At 36.8% G+C, this 15697-nt stretch overlaps 1 protein-coding gene and 1 long non-coding RNA gene across 2 annotated transcripts; both read left to right on the top strand.

Annotated features, from left to right (window-relative positions):
* The first annotated feature begins 11 nt into the window (after positions 1-11).
* LOC114541469 lies at positions 12-4795 on the top strand. The gene is made up of 4 exons (XM_028561390.1): positions 12-362; positions 1088-1498; positions 2004-2417; positions 3578-4795. The coding sequence occupies exons 1-4, from the start codon at positions 360-362 to the stop codon at positions 4793-4795; spliced, it is 2046 nt and encodes a 681-aa protein (XP_028417191.1). The 5' UTR covers positions 12-359.
* Positions 4796-14060: 9265 nt separating this feature from the next.
* LOC114541474 lies at positions 14061-15516 on the top strand. The gene is made up of 3 exons (XR_003689282.1): positions 14061-14194; positions 14523-14603; positions 15090-15516. It is a non-coding gene; the product is annotated as an uncharacterized LOC114541474 (long non-coding RNA).
* Positions 15517-15697: the final 181 nt, after the last annotated feature.

Genomic DNA, 15697 nt, shown 5'->3' with positions numbered 1-15697 from the left:
AACATACCGAAGCATTGAATGACTCCAACTTTACATCGTGTGGTTCACAAACTACATCAAATGGTCCGGAAACGCGCGATCCACTGGCAACCGTGCGCAGAAATTCAGGCATTGAACTTGGTCATTCTGAAGGCAAAGTCGAAAACACGTCGATCAGTTCGAAAACCTCAAATGAGTATAACCCACTAGAAGCTGATGTTTCAGTGTCGAAATCTGTAAAAGTTGTTGAACCGCAAGTAAATGAGGCTGAAAATATCCTGGGAAAATCTGAGCCCCAGTTGGTCCAGCAAGGTGTCCAAAGTGATGTTTGCAACTCCCCAATAGGGAATGGTGGCGAAACTAAGAATGGAGAGAGCGAAATGGTAAATATACGCTAAACTTTATTAATTTTGAAATATATTATTTAGCTATATACCGTCAACCAATCTTGTTGTGATAAAATTTAACGCTTTTATTAAAGTTTAATAAAGTTGCATCTTTAGATTATCACTAATAGAACGAATTAAGTGGTACAATTAATGCCAAAATCATACTCGTAGTTAACAAATGTTGCTCGTGCTGGGCGATGTTGCTCGTACAATTAGGGATTAATTGTATTTGTGATGTTTGAAATTTTGACAAAATTTTCACAAAATTTTCTATAAAAACGTCACTCGTATTCCAATAATATTTCAGATGTGCTAGAGCACCCCGCTGAATAGCTGGCAAAAATTTAACACTTCCCGATCTCTGATTCACATATACTTCATGCCACATATTCACAAAAACCTATTTATCCGTAATAATCTTTGAAATTCAACATTTTGTAAATCGTTTTGCCAAAATCGAGCAAAATGCGCAAATATAAATTTCCCTCACTCATTATACCTTTGTATGGGAAATCGCTTTGGCCGCGAGTTTGCCCCAATGTTTTCATACATCGTTTTTCTCGGTTTAGATATCCCGGGAAAACACTCGCTCTCGCTGTTCATATGATTATTACATCCAAAATTTAACTCCAAGTCATATTTAAAGTGTAACATCTCGTTGCCTCAAAATACTCTTTTGTCTTAAGATATTTAAAAAAAACGTCTCTATTTCATCACAGGTAAACCTGGACCAACCGAGTGAGATGCAGAGTGAGTTGAGTTCCACAGAACATACCGAAGCATTGAATGACTCCAACTTTACATCGTGTGGTTCACAAACTACATCAAATGACCCGGAAACACGCGATCCACTTGCAACCGTGCGCAGAAATGTAAGCATTGAACTTGGTCATTCTGAAGGCATAGTCGAGAACACGTCGATCAGTACGAAAACTTCAAATCAGTATAACCCACTAGAAGCTGATGTTTCAGTTTCTAAATCTGAAAAAGTTGTTGAACCTCAAGCAAACGAGGCTGATAATATCCTGGGAAAATCTGAGCCCCAGTTGGTTCAGCGAGATGTCCAAAGTGATGTTTGCAACTCCCCAATAGGGAATGATGCCCAAACTAAGAATGGAGAGAGCGAAATGGTAAATATACGCTAAACTTTAATCATTTTAAAATATACTATTTAGCTGTAATACCACCAACCAATCTTGTTGTGATAAAATTTAACGCTTTTATTAAAGTTTAATACAGTTGCATCTTTAGATTATCAGTAATAGAACGAATTAAGTCGTACAATTAATGCCAAAATCTTACTCGTGGTTAACAAATGTTGCTCGTGCTGAGCGATGTTGAGGGATTAATTGTATTTGTGATGTTTGAAATTTTGACAAAATTTTATTAAAACCGAAACGATTAATTAAAACAAAACAAAACGATTAATTAAAACAAACCGTTCTTCGCAGTTCTGTTTTCATACATTGTTTTCTCGTGCAGTCGGGTTTGAATATCCCGGTGAGACACTCGCTCTCGCTGTTCATATATTACATCCAAAATTTAACTTGAAGTCCTATTTAGAGTGTCACATCTCGTTGCCTCAAATCACTCTTTCTCTTAGGTATTTAAAAAAACTTCTCTATTTCATCACAGGTAAGCTTGGACCAACCGAGTGAGATGCAAAGTGAGTTGAGTTCCACTGAACATACCGAAGCATTGAATGACTCCAATGTAAAGACATCGTGTGGTTCACAAACTATATCAAATGACCCGGAAACGCGCGATCCAATGGCAACCGTGCCCAGAGATTCAAGCATTGAACTTGGTCATTTTGAAGGCATAGTCGAGAACACGTCGATCAGTACGAAAACCTCAAATCAGTGTAACCCACTAGAAGCTAATGTTTCAGTGTCTGAATCAGAAAAAGTTGTTGAACCTCAAGAAAATGAGCCTGAAAATATCCTGAGAAAATCTGAACCCCAGTTCGTGCAGCAAGATGTCCAAAGTGATGTTTGCAACCCCCAAATAGGGAATGATGCCCGAACTGAGAATGGAGAGAGCAAAATGGTAAATATACGCTAAACTTTAATAATTTTAAATTATACAATTTAGCTATATACCACCAATCAATCTTATTTTGATAAAATTTAACGATTTTATTGAAATTAAATAAAGTTGTATCTTTAGATTACAGAAGATATATAATTAATTAATGAGTAATAGAACGAATTAAGTCTTGCAATTAATGCCAAAATCATACTCGTGGTTAAAAAATGTTGCTCGTGTTGAGCGATGTTGAAATTTTCACAAAATTTTCTATAAAAACTTCACTCGTATTGCTATAATATTTCAGATATGCTAGAGCACCTCGTTCAATAGCTGGCCTTCCGCGTATACGCGTTTTGTATAAATAAGAACTCTATATTAACAATGTTAAGCTAGTGGGTTTTCTGGCAGTGCAAAGTAGTGGAGTGTTAAGCGGTTTTGGTCTCTAGTGCGGTATGTGAATGTCTGGGTGCGAATACGCGCCGTTTACTTTCTGTTTTTTTTTTACCTTCTTTTCTCTTTTGATGTTTGCAAACCCCGAAAATGAACCTCTGAAAATATCTTTAGGTTAGTTTTTGGGTTATTTGATATCTGATTCATTTTTTGAGTTTCTTTTTTTCTCAAAAGTGCAAGCGTTTAGCGGAGGCCTGGAGATGAAGTGATCTACCATATCTAAATTAGCTTCATCGTTAATTCCAAATTTTACTCGCTATCGCATAATTATCTAAAATTAAATCAAATCAGCATACAAAATAACTAAATAAAAACACCAAAATAAAACTTTGCTTTAATTGTAACCACTCCTATGCAAAAAACATCAATAATAATCATGCATTGCGTATCACAATCAATTCTTACCTATCTTTCACGTATTTAGAAATTGTAAAGAACTCACCTTCCGGAGACCTTTTGTCTCGATTCATTCGAGAAGCCACTGGAACAACTTCTGTTCGTGTCTCTCTGGGATATCCAAACTCTTGAAAACGAATAATTAAAACATTCTGTTTTCATACATTGTTTTCTCAGTTGGGTTTGAATATCCCGGTGAGACACTCGCTCTCGCTGTTCATATATTACATCCAAAATATAACTTGAAGTCCTATTTGAAGTGTCGCATCTGGTTGCCTCAAATCACTCTTTTTTCTTAAGATATTTAAAAAAAAGTGTCTATTTCATCACAGGTAAACCTGGACCAACCGAGTGAGATGCAGAGTGAGCTGAGTTCCACAGAACATACCAAAGCATTGAATGACTCCAACTTTACATCGTGTGGTTCACAAACAAGATCAAATGATTCGGAAACACGCGATCCACTGGCAACCGTGCGCAGAAATTTAGGCATTGAACTTGGTCATTCTGAAGGCATAGTCGAGAACACGTCGATCAGTACGAAAACCTCAAATCATTATAACCCACTACAAGCTGATGTTTCAGTTTCTAAATCTGAAAAAGTTGTTGAACCTCAAGCAAATGAGGCTGATAATAGCCTGGGAAAATCTGAGCCCCAGTTGGTGCAGCAAGGTGTCCAAAGTGATGTTTGCAAGTCCCCAATAAATAAAGACAACAAAATGGTAGCAGTTGATTTCCAATTTCCTGATGACAGTTCTCCGGTTGCGCATTCTAAACCGGATGATTTAACTAGGGACACTGTCGAACATCAGTCTCAGCCCGGCCTTGAAGACTCTCTAAAGGCATTAACTAATTGGAAAATTGGCGTTGCAAAAACAAATCGTAAAAACGATCTTCCTTCAAACGAAATTTGCAGCGCGGAAAAATTAGACAAAGCGGCTCCAAATGGGGATTGTCTCAAGGTATCACAAAAGGTCGACAATCTTAATGCAGAACAAGGAAAACAACATAATTTAGATGACGTCTTCAGCTCTGATGAAGCAAAACAACAGACGTTAAACGATAGTTTAACAGAAGTATTTGCTTCTTGGGGAGAAAAATCGACTAAAAAATCAGAGGGCTTAGGAATACGTATTGCCGAGGAAGAAAAATTGCACACGTTGAACGATAATACTACTCAGGTATTGGGCGAACAGACCGTTACTTTGAACAAAGAGGTTTCTCGGGAACAAAAAGCAAATGAATCATTAACTTGGCATGACTTAAAAGGCCTTACTAGTAATGAAAAAAGGAAACTAGAGACGTTGAAGGAACTCAACCGCGCACAGGTTTGTGAACCAGAAAACGGGGTATCTGTCGGTATAGACAATAATCCAGTATCATTAAACAAGAACGGAGAACAATGTAAGTTAAATATGGTTTCTGGCACAAGAGATTTCTCTTCTCGTAGCGAAGATAATGTCACAAACGAAGAGGAATTGGCGCGTACCAGTCCCGGAAGCCAATATGCAATTAATTCTCAGAGTTCTGGATTCACAGGAAGGGGCTAAAACGTCCATTCGTGTTCTGGAGGAAGATGACATTGGACTTGCCACGTTAGACAGGTTTGTAATGTGAACGACTCCGAGGGATGCGATTCCAACGATATTGATGTGTATCTCAGAATTTTGAACAAAACGGGAAGACCTTTAGGTATCGAGGTGGATAGTGCAGAACAGCTTGTCGGAAACTTGACATCAAGTGGATCCACGCAAGTGCATTGTCTCACTTCACAGGCACTCCAAGAAACTGTAGCTGAATTAGTACAACGACAACCTATCAGCAACCCTGCACCTAATTCTAGAAAAAAGAGGAGAAAACTAACTGGGATTTATAGAGAAATTCTCTCAAGAAAGCCCACTCGCACAAGAGATAATTACCCAAAATAATGCTGATGCCGGTGTAAACTATTACGATATCGGGAATTCTTGCCAAAGGCATTATACTGAGATGACGAAGACCATTCTGAACGAACGTCACAGGTTTAAATTGCGTTTTTTTATTTTCCCAGTTGTGTTAATTTTTTTGGTTTATTTTTTGTTTTTGCTGGCAACATGCGATATATAGTAAAGTGAAAAGCTATCTTCATGGCCAACACCACCTGGTTATATACAACAGATGTCAAATCTTACTTTCTCCATTTTATAATTAGAGGTTTACTTTAGTGCCCTGTTATGATAGCTTAAAACTAGTTCATGTCCGGAATCATCATCATGTGGTAATGTAGCGATAACATCATATACCATGATATAGTATGACGTTGCATCACATATCACCAATCATATGACTTCGCATCATATTACATCACACAAGCCCCGTCTACGGCTAAAATGGGTACTCGTGCCCAATTATAATATGATAATATCGCAGGTAACGTAATTTGAGTACTTTGAATATAATGTTTCCAGTAATTCGACGGTTACGCGTACTGTCCACACGTATCCGGCGTTTTCTCCCACTCAAAAAGGGGGGGGGGGGGGAATCTGAAAACGCTCTCCAGAGTGGAAGAATTTGAAAACGACGGCTGAGCGGATACGAGTGGACGGCTTTGCCGGATAAATTTGAAAACGTCACTAATCAAATTGTTTCCATATTAATAAGGCTTGTTTCACGTCTTGTGGCTTACGCTTAACTTTATATTGCTACATTACCGTCAAATGAGTCCTATTTAAAACATAGTCTGAAATATTAACCATTTGCGGTGACCTGATGAAAAACTGAAGTTGGTTGGTAGGAGACCATATAAAGACAGCTACTGACGTTTATTTTAGTTATTTGTCCTTCATCAGCTGTATTCGGTGTTTTTTGATAAGAATAAAGCATTGTTATTACGAACTTCTGTATTCGAAATATTACCATTGTTAATCTTGTACACGAGTTTGGCTTCGGATTCTAGTCCATGTTCCTTATAAGGGTTTTCCACCCCAGCTCAGCCTAAGCAGCTTCTGAAGGACCGTGCTCGTTGGGATAACCCAAAACTATTCTCGCAGCCCTGTTTTGAAGCCTTCGCTATTAGATTCATTATACCCATTCTGAAATCAATGGCGTTTCCTGCTAGATATTTATTTGCGAATTCTATCAATAACTATAGTTAAACTAGAAACACGTGTATGCAGCAACCCCTTGCCTAGGTTAAACGAAATCATTTAAGCATATGGATGGTAGCATAATATAGTTGAAAAATTTATGTGGTTTGGAGGATGGTCGGGGGGTACGTGTGGTAACGTGCGGTTTGTGAAAAAAGAAGTATGGAAATATTTTTCTGCAAGTGAATGTACTGTAAGTCATAGCAAGTCGTAACGGCTAAGAGCCGTATATTTTCAAAGAATCAAAGTTTACCCTCCTATTTTTTGGAAAAAATGGCAATAATTCTTACGTTTTTCTGGAAGCTAAGTTAGTCGTCTCGAAACGAAAACTATTGAAATCACTCATTGTTAAAATTTAAATGCCGTGTTCACGAATTTCAGCCCGTGGGGATTTAATGCAACTTATAAAATGCTAAATGCTTTGTGTTGCTAGAGAAAGGGGACATGTTGAAGATCATGGTCCTTGAGATGCACATTTAAATAATGTTATCCATATTTGTAAATTGTAAATATTGTTGATAAATATCAATCTTGCGAACAAGCAAATTATACTGCATCATATGCATGCATAAAAATCAGTATGGCAAACATTTATACATCTCTGGGTCCCAACCAGTGAACTCTAAAAAGACTGGAACGATAACTTGGCCGCCATCTTTGAAGCCAGCACTGATGGCCGCCATGAAGGCCAAGAGTTGAAATTACACCACCAAAACAACGCCGGTTTTTATACACAAATCCTTCTCATCTGATCATGAATAAAAGCTTAAAACAAGCATTGACACTTAGATTTTACTAAAAAACAAGTTTTATGAACGTGAAAAGGTGCAAACCTATTTTTTTTGCGAGTTGAAGGCGAAGTTTTTTTTCGGCCCGTTCAAATTCTTTAAATATTTCAAGTACAAAGCTGGTACCTCGCCGGTTTTTACAGTAAGATGATGCGGATTACTTAGGTCTATCCAAAAAGGGTAAATTCGTTGTTTAAAGTTGAAGTGGTCAAATAAAAATTGCACTTTTCTCGCAATTTTTTGCCAAAAAATACGATTTTTACGGAATTTTCACTCTCCCCAGTTCTTTTGAAGGCTTGATTTGCTCGCTCGGCTGCCGCCTTAATCAGCAAATTATATTCAAATCGGCTTCATCCAATGACTAGTCTTTATTGTTGAGTTATCGTTCTAGTCTTATTAGAGTTCACTGGTCCCAACAGAGTGCTTAGGTATTCAAACTCTAACAATTACATTCTTATGGGTGATTTCAATAGTTTTCGTTTTTTGGGACACCCATATATATGGGACATACATATATATATATATATATATAAATATATATATATATATATATATATATATATAATATATATATTATATATATATCGCGATCCGTCCTCGTTATGGGTGAGATTAAAATATGATTAATGCAAATTCGCTGTTCTAACATATGTCTCAAGGGATGACTGAATTTGTGATCATGTTTTGATCTATCTGTTTAAACAAAACTTGTTGGTGCACAAAGATGCAACTGCTAAAACTAGTAATATGCATATTTTTTAACAGATAACCACCCAACACATCATGTACAAGAAGTTGTAGAACGAGTGTACGACAGTCCTGATTTCAATCCTATTGAAGAGGTTTACATATAGCTTGCTATCTCATTCAACTGTATTTGCGGCGTTCGCAGTAAACAGTCCATGTTAATATATTCTTCGTGTGGGAATAAAGATTTGCTCGCTGTTGGGCGACCCATACGGCAAGGCTTTACATCACCCGTGTTCCAAAAGGTGCTGAGAGTACGATAGACGGTTTTTAAACAAACAAATAGCTGTGCTGTAATTTCGTCGATGATTCTTTCGTAAAACAGTCGTTGGTAAACCATTCTCCACCTTAAATCATCCGAATATGGTCTTGGCATTTTCTAATCGTTCACCTTGCTATACTCGAACTCGCAATTAACACGCTTGTACAATCCCACGCGTGTTGATGCATAATAATGTCACGTGATCGATATATACATATACTTGCTCAGGACAACCTTTTTGATAACGACAGTATATATATATATATATATATATATACATATATATATATATATATATATATATTATATATATATATATATATATATATATATATTATATATATATATTGTAGCTACCGTTTCTTCCGGTAAGTGGTGTTTTCCGGTATGCGAGTGTTATGTGACGGAACACGCGGGTTTCAGAGGAGAGTTTTTAGGCGAATGGACGCCATATTGACAAATTTATATATGCATGTAGAACCAAACGGTTCTAAACGTACTCAAAGGGTTTTTAAATGTACTCTGAAGGAGAGTAAACGTAGTTAAATAAAGTGAACTGAGGTAGTAGAGGAGAGGTAAAGAAAAAGTTATTGTAAACGCGAAAGTAAGGTAAACAAAGTTGAGTTAAATGGAGTTGTGTGTATTAGTCCGGGTCGGCGTCCAAAGAAAGTTACAGTTTAGAACCGTTTGAGAATTCTACGCGTGATCAGAGTGAAAGTCGTCAGAAAAAAGATAGTATTACCGTTTGAAAATTGTGTTGTTTCAAGGGAATATGGTATGGATTATGTCGTTACTTTAGTTGGAAACAAGGTGGAATCGTGGGATTATAAGTATTAAAGTCGTGGGTGTCACGTGGAATTTAATACGTTTGAAAAGGTTTGGTCTTCAGGAAGAAGACGCTATTGTTATTTCACATTGCATTGTTGAACGAGAGTGTATTACTTCATAGTTGTTTACGATAGAGGATCGATATTACGGAATTATTCGGTCATTGGTGTGTTGGGTATAAACATATGGTACTTAAAGGGACATATTTCAGGAAGAAAACAATATTGTATTGTACAGTACGTTGGCTATAGCCTTAAATTGTCAGCTTGAACACGTCGAACTGGTTTCGGTAGTTAAACTCGCGATTACGAGTTAGTATTGTTTGGATATTATTATTGTGGAACATGAAGTAATGAGGATGGGGTTTCATCTAGAGTGATATATTATGAACATTGTGTACATTAAACTTTAAGTAGACTGAAAAAAGGATTTGCAATTATTGAAGTGCAATTAAATTTAGCTATTATGAGTCGTGAAGAATATATGCTGGAGAACATAAATAATCTATTCAAGTCCAGGTTGGAGTATATTAACAGTTTATCAAGATTACACGAGGACATTCAAGGACTTATGGATGCAGGACTAGGAAATACTGACGAGATTGTGTCGAAGAAAAATGGGTATGATAAACTATGGAGTGAATTTGTTAGTGTTCATGAGCAGTACTTGGAGGTTGTTACAGCTGAAGATGAAAGAAGAAGAGCTAATTTAACATACAAAGATCAGATGGACGAAAAGGTACATTTGGACCAACTATTTGCATGTTGGGGAAGAAAGTCAAAGTTGCAGAGTACTGGTAAAGGTCAAAGCCAAATTAGTGTTTCAACAAGTGGTGCAAGTTCAACATCAGCCTTGTCGAAGAAGAGAGAGAAGGTAGCCCTTGCACAGTTAAAAGTTAGCCAGTTAATGCAACGACATGAAATGAAAAGGAGAATGGCAGAGCTAAAGTATGAAGAAGAGCTAATGGAGGAACAGGCAAAGGTTAGTTTCAATATTCAAAATGAACTAGCTGATGAGTATATACGGGGACAATATGAATTAGACCCTCTGCCTGAGAATGTTGTTTATGGATTGGATAGTGAAATTTATACTGGTCGTCCTTCAATCCAAAACCAGTCGAGAACAATGCAGAATTTTGGGAAACATGAAGCGTATAGACCGGTAGTGTGTGTAGCAAGTAGAATGGACTGGGACTATGCAAAACTCACAATGGCGAATCGTCCAGTTGTGAACTACCCCACTTTAGTTCTAGCAGCGAAGCAGCATACAAGTCAGCCTAGTGCTTTCAGCCCTCAAACAAGTAAATTGTGGAACTATCCTGGAGATGATAGATTGCAGTTAAACACCAAATTACCCTCAGCATTTCAAATGCCATCTGTAGAGAACTGTAGAAACTTTGATACACCTCTATGGCACCCAACTGTAAAATTACCTACAGAATCAGCAACTAAATTACCATGGCAATCACCTGAGAGGAGGGTGGAGTTGCCAATGCCTGTAAGGAGTGACAGTGGCGAAGAGATGGTTAGAGCATTACGACAAGTAGTGTCAACCCCAAGGATTAAATACATGAGTTTTGATGGAGAGCCTATGAATTATGTCTCCTTCATTCATAACTTTGAAACTTGTCTGGAGAAGGATAACCCTGACAATGCCACAATACTTCAACTATTGATACTGCAATGGGAAAGCTCTTGAAGCAATAGAGTCTTGTGTGAACCTGCCAGTGGAACAAGGTTATGTTACGGCAAAGAATACCTTAAAGGAAAACTTTGGGAAGCCCCATATAATTGCGAAAGCACATATCAGGAAACTGGAGAACCTGCCGGTCCTGAAACAAGCAGATGGACCGAGTTTGTTGGAATATGCAAGAAAGTTAGAAATTGCTAACAGAACCCTGACCAGTATGGGGCCAGAATATGAAAGTGAATTAAGTCACGTAAACACTTTACGCGAGTTAAATAGGAAGCTCCCCATGTTTATGAAGGTTAAATGGACAGAGCGTGCAGGAACAATTATTGAATCTGGTTCAAGACCAAATTTTCAAAACTTCTTGGCGTTTGTGCGAGGAAGAGCAAAACTTGTAAACAATGAGTTTGCGGAAGATCTTTCAAGTAGTACGTCAAAGATAAGAGGGAAGGGACAAGGGGTAGGTGGACGCTTTGTACATAGGGCAGCTGCTTTAACTGCAGGTGCACAGCAAACCCAAGAAAGAAATCGTGTGTCAAATTCGCCTTATTCTAAATGTTTGTTCTGTTCTGGAGCACATAGGATTTGGAAGTGTTCAGCATATAATAAGATATCGTATCAAGACAAGAAGAAATTTGTTCAGGAAAATCACCTATGTATGAAATGCCTTAGTAATGGCCATTTTATGCGGACATGCCCCAAAGTACATTTTCGATGTCAGAAAGAAGGCTGCAATGAAGGGCATCATACCTTGTTGCATCCTCCAGAAGCAATTACACCTCAAGGAAATCGTGATGGCAAACATTTGCCTGATGAACACAGTAAAGAAACAGGCTCCGATAATGAGAAGAATAAACAGGCAGAGTCCAGAGTAACTGTGGCAACTGGGGCCGGCGAGAGAGTTTGCCTCAGCGTTGTACCAGTGAAAGTGCAAATAAAGGGACGAGAGCAACCTTTAGTTGTAACATATGCTCTATTAGATTGTGGCTCAGAAGTTACACTCATTCATCAGAAATTGCAGAAAGAACTAGGAGCCCATGGTCAAAGGATTGATTTCTTCCTTTCAGGGATAAATGGGTCTAAACGAATTGACAGTGAACTTTTGGATATCGTAGTCACATCCATGGACGGGGTGACATCACTGGAGTTATCAAATGTACGGTCAGTTGAGCAAATGCCTATTGCTGGAAGTTGTATTGCCCGCAGAGAGGATATTCAGAGATGGCATCATTTGGATGGTGTTCCAATAACAGAATTAGATGCGAATGAGGTAACATTGGTTATTGATTGGTCTGCAGGAGAAACCCAGCATATTCGTACCACTCGAATATCGCATTGGTGAAGAGAATGATCAAGTGGCGATCAGGTATAGCCTGGGATGGACAGTTGTTGGCCCTCTCGGGGAAAGGAGAAAGAACAACTGCTATAATACGAAATTTGCTCGGACAGCAACACAAAAAGCCCTGTGACAAATGTGAAGCCCCGAGTCAGACAGTGTCTGTTGAATGAACCAGAACAACCTATGGAAGAGGATTATCAGCTTGAGAACAGTTCGGATGAAGGTATTTCAATGCTACATTCAAATGGGTCGGCCTCTGGGTTAAAGTCGTGTTTAGTTGAAGAAAAGTCCATGCCGCAAGATCTGAATCATCAGTTGGAGAGACTGTGGAAAACTGATTTTGAAGATTGTATTTTGGATACCAATGTCTGTCAATCCATTGAAGATAGAAGAGCTCTGACGGTGATGGAGAAATCGCTAAAAAAGGTGGATGGTCATTATCATGCAGGTCGCCCTTCCATGGCGACATAAACCACCCTACTTACCTAACAACAAGGAAATGGCACTGCGGAGAGGAATGGTGTTAAAGAAACGTTTACTAAAGGATGAAAGTCTTCTGAGAAAATATGCTTCAACGATAAACGATTATCTGGAAAAAGGATATGCTGAGAAGATACCGCAAGAACAGCTGCAATCAAGCAAAAACCCCATTTGGTATCTCCTGCATCACCCGGTAACCCATCCTGCAAAACCTGAGAAGATAAGAGTAGTCTATGATTGTGCCGCCACCTACAAGAACACCTCTTTAAACCAGCAGTTATTACAAGGTCCTGACCAAACAAATCAGCTTGTCGGAGTGTTAATTCGGTTCAGACAGGAACAAGTGGGACTAGTCTCAGACATAGAAGCTATGTTTCACCAGGTGCTGGTTGAACCACAGGACTGTGATGCTCTTCGGTTCTTATGGTGGCCGAACGCAGATCTCTCGGGAGAAATGAAAGAATACAGAATGGTCAGACACTTGTTTGGTGCGACATCCTCGCCAAGCGTGGCGAATTTCTGCCTAAGGAAAACAGCTGATGATCACGAAAGCGAGTTTGATCAAAGTGTAGTGGATACAGTACACAGCAAAAAATCATTTTCTTATCGAGAAAATATATCTTATCTTAAGAATTTTTTTCTTATATAAAGAAAATTTTTCTTAAACCGAGAATTTTTTTTCTAACTCTAGGATATAAAATCTCCTTTAGAAAGTAATTTCTTAAAATAAGAAAGTCGTCAAGCCACAGATTTACAGAGTTTAAAACAAGAAATTATATTCTTATGAATTAGAATTTTTTTCTTATACTGAGAAAATAATTTCTTGATATAAGAAAGATTATCTTAACTTCTGAAATTCTCAATATGAGAAAATTAATCTTGAGTAACATCCCAAATATTTCTTAAAATAGGAAAGCTTGCCTTATCTGAATCTGGTTTCAAGAAAATAATTTCTTGGAATAAGAAAGATTATCTTAACTTCTGAAATTCTCAATTTGAGAAAATTAATATTGAGTAATATCCCAAATATTTCTCAAAATAGGAAAGCTTGCCTTATATCTGAGTCTCGTTTCAAGAAAATAATTTCTTGGAATAAGAAAATAATAAGAAAACAAGAACTTAATGGGGTATAAAAAAATTGATACAATAGAATTATTGTTATTTACAATGAACAAATGTCCGCCTCCCTTTATAAATTATATTAAGCTAAGTCTTATGTACAAACAATTTTTCCAAAAAGAAGCTCTTTAGAAACAAATTTCATCATGAGAGAAATGTGTCACATTTAGCCTTTCAATCGGTGTGCTTGGTTATTGAACTAAAAACACCACCTTAATTCGCTACCCATGTACAATAATATTTGATATACTAAAAGTAAGATTTACAATGCAAAAGTCAAAGATTGATATTTTAAATTTTAATTATCATGGAAAGGAGCATGGATTGCAACATAACGTCGTGTGCGCGACATATCGCGCGTGATCACGCGGTCAACGAGAGAGCGCTAAAGGCATTGTGGGAAGAAGCGCGTCCTTTTCAAATTTTCGTCGCTGTTGTGTTACGCGTCTTCACTGATCGCCGATATTTTATCGATTTTTTTCAATTCATACGTTTTAATATGGATCAAGAAACGACAAGTTTGCTCGAACAAATCGCTAGAGTGGTCAAAGAATGCGAGCAGATATTGGAAGGTATTAATTTTGTTGAGTATTGCTACAATTTAATAGTATTTTAACCGAACGTACTCTATTAAATTCGTTACGAACTAAACTCAAAATTCTGCTACTAGTAAACGAATAGTAAATATCGCACGCTTAAGACTGACTTATAATTAGCTTAATCGTATTTTAGTATGTTGTTATTTGCCTTTCTATACTCAGATGCTGTTACATGTAAACGTTTATAATTTATCAGATATTTGTGCTGTGTGACCTGGGGTCTGGTATCTAGATTCCTCTCCCCCACACATATTGCAATTGAAAAGTGGTACACCCTGGTAAATATTTCAATTTTTTATAGGAACTGGCATTGTAGAAGATGAAGAAAGATATAGATATACTCTATTTTACTGGAAATGGAAATGAAAACAAGCCTTTGAAAGTAAGACTATTTTTAAGATGCATGTTTTTTACCATTGTAATGTTAACTAAAACATTAATTATTTTTTATTGCCTTGATTTTAATGCATTATAAAGAAATACTTTTTCTCTTGTTGCATGGTATTTGATAAACTATATGATTATGGCCTACATTTCAATAAACCTATATGTTGCCAGATTTTTACCAGTTAGATTGTTGTTAGATATGTTGCAAGTTTTGAAATTATATACATTAAAATTCTATTTGTCACAATTAAATCACAATAATATCAATAGCATAACCATCTCCCAAACATCCAGAAGGCTTGTCGTAACATGATACATCTCCTAAAGAAGATTTCTATGATATTTCCTGACAAAAGTGGACAAAATTTAGGATAATTAGTTAGTCCATGAATTAACTGCATGTAAATCTATACAGAGGTATTAATAATGTGAGCTTAAATTGTTGATATGAGCATTCATTTTGTTTGTACTCTATATATAGGTTGACAGTGAAGATCTAAAGTATTTTGGGGAAAATGAGTTCGAAATCTTCCAATCATCCTGATTGACCAGGAAGGTATTTACATTGTTATTGAAAAACATATTTTGATGTGGGCAGCAGTTGAAAAGATAGCTGATGCAGTTGTTGCCTTCCTGGCTTCATTCTATTTGTTGGACATTGACTATCCAAAACATCATGAAATAGAATTGCCAGTCCTGCAAGTTATAATTCTAAAAGACACTCAAGTGCCACAGGACATCAGTTTAGCTTGTATAAGCATGTTAAGGTCATATAAAGAAGTAGGTTGAACTTTTGTTAAGTAAAATATCCATGTATATTATTACTCATATTATAAAAGCATATATTACTAGGATTTTCAGCTATTTTTAATAGTCAAAATTGTCTCATTTGAAGTTATTTATTCTCAAAACAAGGATGTTTTTCTTGAAATAAAATTTTTTTCTTATATGTAAAAAATATTTTCTCATTTTTTAGGTGTAATTTTATCTAACTTAGACATTATAATTTCTTATGAAAGATGTTTTCTTAAAACAAGAAAATAGGTTTTAAGAAAAATTTTCTCATTCTGAAAAAAATTCTTGCTCAGA

This window comes from Dendronephthya gigantea, unplaced genomic scaffold, assembly GCF_004324835.1.
Source record: "Dendronephthya gigantea isolate DGI-Jeju-01 unplaced genomic scaffold, DenGig_1.0 000293F, whole genome shotgun sequence".
Taxonomy (NCBI): domain Eukaryota; kingdom Metazoa; phylum Cnidaria; class Anthozoa; order Malacalcyonacea; family Nephtheidae; genus Dendronephthya; species Dendronephthya gigantea.
The sequence above is the reverse complement of the archived record's forward strand: the minus strand, read 5'-3'. Positions and strand labels throughout refer to the sequence as shown.

Excerpts from the sequence above, each read along its gene's own strand:
- LOC114541469 (XM_028561390.1), top strand. Across the intron at positions 1,499-2,003 it reads AGAATGGAGAGAGCGAAATG|GTAAGCTTGGACCAACCGAG; the intron begins GTAAATATACGC and ends ATTTCATCACAG. Across the intron at positions 2,418-3,577 it reads AGAATGGAGAGAGCAAAATG|GTAAACCTGGACCAACCGAG; the intron begins GTAAATATACGC and ends ATTTCATCACAG.